Here is a 6,415-nt window from a genome sequence, read left to right on the forward strand (position 1 = left end):
AGGCCCTTACTGGAGCAGCGGGTAGAGGCTGCCCAGGAGCCTGGCTCAGATCTGGCTTAGCCCAACCTCCCCCCTGAGGTCCAATCCCTGCACCTGCAGGTCCGACCGGCAGGCCAGGTTCCCACACAGGGCCAGCTCCTGCAGTGCTGGCCACAGCTCTGCTACCGTCTCTGCCAGTGTCCGTGGCACAGCTACTGCCTGCCTCCGCCCCCCCTGCAGTGCTGGCCACAGCTCTGCTACCGTCTCTGCCAGTGTCAGTGGCACAGCTACTGCCTGCCTCAGCCCCTCTTGCAGGGCAGCCGCACGCCTGGAACAGAGGGACAGGGTCAGGTAGTGAGCCAAAGTGAGACAGGATGACCACTTAGTTCCAAAGCACATGGGGGGGCATTGAAAGGTGACAAGACCCTGGGAAGGTGCCCAGTACCCAGATCCTGGTAATACAAATTCCCCAGTGCCAAGGCTGGCTCGAGTGTATGTGTGTGTGTGGAAGGGGGACCTGGCCACTGCAATGCTCACCTGTCTCTGTCCTCAGGGGTGTTCTTGGGCAGCTTCATTGCTTCCTACCAAGAAAATACACACACACACACACACACACACACACACACACACAAAGGAGCAAGTGGTCATGAGGAAGGACCGTGTCCAGGCCATATGGTGTTCCCGGGGCAGGCCAAGGGCCACTGGTCATCCACTCCTCCATGTCAGTATTTCCCTCTAGGGGCTCAGGCCACAAGGGTAGACAAGTTTTGGGGGAAGGTGCTTCTGCTGGGTCTGGGGCTTGCAGCCCTCAGCATTGACCCAGGAGCAGAGGGTGCCTTGCTAGGTTGTCAGAGACATAGGCTAGGTGAGAGGAGGCCCTGTTCCTCATGAGATAGAGGGCCCAAGAGGTCCCCTGAATCCTCACAACCTATAGGCCCAGGGCAGCCTGAGCTCTCCCTCCTGCTGCCAACTCCTCCAGGCCAATACCACCCAGAAAGAGTACAAGCAACTGTGCCACCCCTGCCTGGTGGGAGAAGCTAGGTTTGCACAGTGGGACTAAGAGCACACCTGAAGCCCCTGCACCCTCCACTTATGTTCTGTCCAAGCTATGGGCTCTGGCATCTCCCAAAGTTGCACCCCAGTCCTTCAGGCAAGGAACTGAAGCGAGAGGGGCTCAGCTGGTCCCCCACAGCAGTGCCCACCTGCTGATCTGCAGGGAGGCCAAGGATGGGGGTGGGGGATAGCTCATCCTGGTCTTGGTCAAACGTCCATCAGCCGCGGGTGAGAGCAATTGTCGGCTGGTGGAGTGGGGTCGGCCCTTCATTCTAACAGCAGCAATGGGAGAGCAAAGCACCTGTGTGCTCCCTACGGACTGGCAGCGGCCCTTCCAGCTGCCCTCTCCGCTTGTCTTTTGGGGTCAGGAGCAGTTCTGGGCAACGGCAGGAAACGCCCCTGACAGTTACATGTGCGTCTCCCCAGGGCAGAGCCGTGGACTTCAGTGCAGTCTTTCCACAGCCACACCGTCCTCCATACACCAGCGAGCTCTGGCCTCTGATTGACATGAGGTTTGCAGTTTGGGGGATACTTGGCTAGCGTTTAGCTCCATCTACAAATTACTTACATGTTTGCTGCAAGAAAAGCTGTTTTTCTTATTGTTTTCAAAAGTGTCTTCTATTGCTCACGGGGAGCCCTCTATTGCTCACGGAGAGGCCCCTGCATTTCCAGGTCTGGCCTCTCACCTCAAGCCCTGGGCCCCAGCCCTCCCTAAACCTCCTCTGTTGTTTCTCAGTTGAACCAACTACCCCTCCAACCTGAGAGCTTCCGAGACTCCAGTCCACACCTTCGTTCGGACTAGTGCTGTTCGTGGGCCCTGTCCTTCCTCCAGGCCTGGGAGGTCTGGATCCTGCACATTTGTGGGGCTTGGAGGGCTGGAGACCTGAGGTGTCCATTTTCTCCCTCCTACCCCTTGGCCTCTGTCACCACCTGGGAGTGAGGAACATCCTGGTCCTAACCCTCAAGCCCCACTGGACCCATGAGTGAGGGATCACCCTGGTCCTAACCCTCAAGCCCCACTGGACCCTGGCGTTGCAGGAGCAGGGGAAGGTGGGGCTGCAGCTGCCCCCAGGCTACCCTTCCTGCCTGCTGTGACCCTGCCTCCACTCCCCACTGACCCTCCTCTCCTCAGGGCCCTGGCTGGGGTCTGCCGTCTGCATTGGGACATGGGGCAGGCAAGGCTACTGGCTAGACTCACCATGTAGGCAGCAAAGGCCTCAGCATCGGCATCCACTAGCGCAGTCAGCTTGCTCATGGCCATGTGGAAAGGTGGGATCAGGCGCCTCATTGTCGCATCCAAGTGCTCAAACTGGCGCCGCCCATAGGTCATCTGGCCTACCATGGAGGCCAGAGCTGCACCCTGGGCAAGGGGCAAGCTGTGTGGGGACAGGGAGCCAGGCCAGGTGTCCACCCCCACCCCCACCCCTAGACAGTCACAAAGAGGACCAGCTCTAGGTCCTCCTGTAGCAGGACTGGGAAGCAGGGGGATCTCCAGCAGGGGACTCCACACATCAGAGTCCTGGCACTTACCATGGCTGCAGCAACAGCAGCCACTGAGCCACCCCCAGGGGCCGCTGAGCGGGCACCTACGTCCCCAATGAAGGCACGTAAGGACTTGCTGACTAGGCTCTTCTCAGGCTGGCCCTCATCAGGCACCAAGTACCTGCAGGGTCAAGGAACCCTCAGTGAGGAGCCTGGGTTGTGGAGTCCCCACACAAGGTCTTCCCTAGTTCACAGAGCAGGCAGCAGGCTGAGAGCCCACCCCCAGGGGCCGCTGAGCGGGCACCTACGTCCCCAATGAAGGCACGTAAGGACTTGCTGACTAGGCTCTTCTCAGGCTGGCCATCATCAGGCACCAAGTACCTGCAGGGTCAAGGAACCCTCAGTGAGGAGCCTGGGTTGTGGAGTCCCCACACAAGGTCTTCCCTAGTTCACAGAGCAGGCAGCAGGCTGAGAGCCCACCCAGAGCTCATGTGAGGACACCGCCCCCAGACCCAGCCTTGGCACAAACTGCTGAATGAATACAAAACCAAGGGAAGGTACCGGAAGGACCAAGTCACACAGATCAATGGGGGAAGGCAGGGAAGGAGTAGGGGAGAGGGAGGAGAATGAGGAGCTAAGGAAGGCAGGCAGGGGCACAGGATGGGTGTGGCCAGAGGCTCGCTCACTCAATGATCCGCTCCTTAGGGTTGAAGGGGGACAGGGAGTCCAGACCCAGACGGTTGACCACCTAGAAGAAGGGGCACATAGGTTAGGTGAATCTCTCCAGGAAGACACTGAGAAAGGCCATAGCACATGCCAGCCCCTCAGCTAGCAGTGGCCACTCCCATCCTGGACAAGTTCAGCCTTTGTGGGGAGCAGGTTAGGGCCACGGCCAACGACACTCCCCTACGAGTAGCCCGGCCTGGAACAGGTTGCTGTACAGACTCATGGATACATCCATCCACCCTGTGTTACCTAACCATGGGGAAACTGAAGCCCAGGGAAAGGATTTGTCCCGAGGATCCCTCAGCACACTAAACCTCGTAATCTATGGATGCACCACAGTCTCAGCCCATTTCTGGGATGATCCCACCAAAGGCCTCCTTGGGCAATTCAAGTTCTTTGCGTCATTTTCTAACAGATTGTTAAAACCTAAGAACAGCCCAGATTCACCTCAACATAAAACTCAGAAGAAAAGTGCATCTTACCTGAAATTGAGAAAAGTTTTAACAATTCCATGTAAGATTAGACTCCATCCTGTCAGAAACCATTCAGACCACTGCATGGCGCCATGTGCCAGCAGTACAGTCCCCTTATGCTGAGCCAGACAGGCCCCATTTTGCACAAAGAGTAACAAGTGGCAAGAGCTGAAGGAGCACAACTTACCCCCAAACAGTCCAGGAAAGAAAATGCACAATTATACGCAAGTACAGAGAGAGAACGCTAAAGGAAATAGGGCAAAACGCAAACAGTTGGTAGATCTGCATAAAGGACATAGCAGTGCCTTGTTCTAATCTCGCACCTTTCCTCTGAATAGAAAACTATACAAAGTAAAAGGTTACGAAGAATTTGTAACAGCCAAGAGTAGAGTAGACTTGGCCATAAATTCTATCAGTGACTGAAAGGCTAGGTTTGAGAAAACAGGGAATACAAGGAGAAAGATGGTAGAGAACATGGAAAAGACCAAAAATGCTACTGCAGTACCATTGGTATCCCTAAAACTAAAGAAATAAGTAACGGTGTCAAAAGTATAATAGAAGAAAATATTCTTGAAACCAAATAAGAACAGATTCTATGAATCACAAGGAACACTGCTCCAAGGGGGAAATTATGCAGACTAATCAATGCCAAGACCTCCCTGGTAGAGTTACTGAATTTCAAAGATAAAGAAGGAATAATTCAGGCCCCAAGGAGAAAGAACAAGAAACCTGAGGTTGGAGAACAACTAGGCTGGCCTTAGACCTCCCACAGTGACATCTAATTTCAGAAGATGATAAAGTTATGTTTGCAGTGTTCCCAGAGAAAAACAGAATTTAAATTTTCCAACCATCTTGCAAGGAAAAAGCACAGAAAGACATTCCTGTCTTGTCAGAACCTACAGGTCCCTTTAAAAGGGTCTTTCTTTAAAACTTTGCTTGTTCAGCCAGCAGGGGGTATGGAGGTTAAGGAAGACCAGATCCCACATGGTCAACCCTGCGGTTTCAGTCCCAGACCTAGTGGCTTGAAAATCATATTAGGCACATGTGCATGCATGCCCAAAATCCCAAGATGAAAGTGGAGGAGAAGGGATTGCAGGGTGGTCATTCTCCTCGGGGGTGATTTCTCACTTTCCCTCTATTTCTCTCTATCTCTCTCCAGTGAGGTAAGTCCCTATAGCTGAAAACAAACAAAAACAAACAAAAAACTGCTTGATCATGAAATCGAGCATCAGATGAATAACAAGGCTGGCCTGAAAGGACAGGGATGCATATTGATCTCATTGACATGGAGCACTAAGATTCTGTATCGATGGATATGTAATATGTTTACTGTGTATGGATTTGGTTAAAGCAGGTTAATGCTAAAAATATGATAATATAAAAATCATAGCCATTTAAATCTGGAGCAGAGATATCTGTTCTAATGCAAGTGCACTAATTTCTTTAACAGGAGTCAATAAATATTGTCCAATATCCAATGGACATTGTCAACAACATTGTCCAGTGTTGATAAAGCAAGAACTAAAGGATTAAGTATTAATATTTTTTTATTTATTTTTATTTTTTGCTATAGGGCATGTGTGCTCACTGGAAAGAGACAGAGGAGAACATAAGAAATCACTCTCCAGGGGAGATGGTCATGCCACAATCCCTTCTTCTCCATCCTTTTAGGATTTGGGGCATACATGCACATGTGTCCAGCATAGTTTTTAAGCTTCTGGGTCCAGGACTTGAACTGCAGAGTGGACTGCACGGGATTCAGCCACCTTAACCTCCATGCCACCTGCTGGTCCACATAAAGTGTATATAAACTCTAATATCAAAGCATGAAAACCATCTCCCCAAAAATCTTATATATATGTATTTTTTAGTTTTTTTGCCATGGGGCATGTATGTTTGCTAAAAAGAGACAGTGAGAAGGAAAGTGAGAAATCACCCCCCAGGGGTAATGGCTATACTCCAGTCCCTTTACCTCCAGTCTCCTCTCAGAATTTTAAGCACATATATGCATGTGCCCAGCATGATTTTCAAACTGTCAGGTCCAGGATTTGAACTGCAGTAGCCATGTGGGAGTCCAGTGCCTTAATCACCATGACACTTCCTGGCTTCTGTATTATTATTTTTAAAATTTGTTATAGGGTACATGTGCTAGTCAGAGACAGAGGGAGAAGGAGAAGGAGAGAAAATGAGAAAGCATTCCCCCCAAGGAGTGGCCATGCCATGACCCCTTCTCCATTTTCATCTCAGGATTTTGGGCACTCACTAATTTTTTGTTTTTTGCTTTTTCCAAGCAGCTGGGTCCAGGACACAAATCACTCACTCGGCCGTTTGGGATCTAGCCACCTTAACCACCATGCCACTGGCTGGCCCAAGTATATTATTTGAACTTAAAAATTTAAAAACCCCTTCCCCACAAAATATAACTTAAATCAAAACATAGAGAAGAAAAGATATGAGTAAATACTATGTGTATTCATTTTCCCATTTTCGTTGCAAGTAGTGCAGATAATCTAAAATTAAGAAATTAAAAAATCAAGACAAGTATGTGGAGTTATTAAGGTAACAACCAAAATGCCTACAAGTAGACTCTAGCCCTCCCATGTGACCAGAAGGAAGCCACACCTACACACCCTCCATATACCAAAATAGGATGAAAGAAGTTTAAGTCCACAAAAATCAGTTAATACAAATGGGATAAGTCA

General features: G+C 50.6%; 1 protein-coding gene across 1 annotated transcript in view; it reads right to left on the reverse strand.

Moving 5' to 3' along the window:
* Positions 1–6,415, reverse strand: part of FTCD (formimidoyltransferase cyclodeaminase) — an 18,653-nt gene that overhangs the window by 4,601 nt on the left and 7,637 nt on the right. The window contains exons 8-11 of the mRNA XM_006163128.3: positions 3,201–3,262; positions 2,563–2,695; positions 2,231–2,392; positions 517–560 (exon numbers count right to left, since the gene is read on the reverse strand). Of these exons, the coding sequence (XP_006163190.1) occupies positions 517–560; positions 2,231–2,392; positions 2,563–2,695; positions 3,201–3,262 (401 nt within the window). The remainder of the gene's footprint in view (positions 1–516; positions 561–2,230; positions 2,393–2,562; positions 2,696–3,200; positions 3,263–6,415) is intronic.

This window comes from Tupaia chinensis, unplaced genomic scaffold (genome assembly GCF_000334495.1).
Source record: "Tupaia chinensis unplaced genomic scaffold, TupChi_1.0 Scaffold141399_1, whole genome shotgun sequence".
NCBI classification, from domain to species: Eukaryota; Metazoa; Chordata; class Mammalia; order Scandentia; family Tupaiidae; genus Tupaia; species Tupaia belangeri.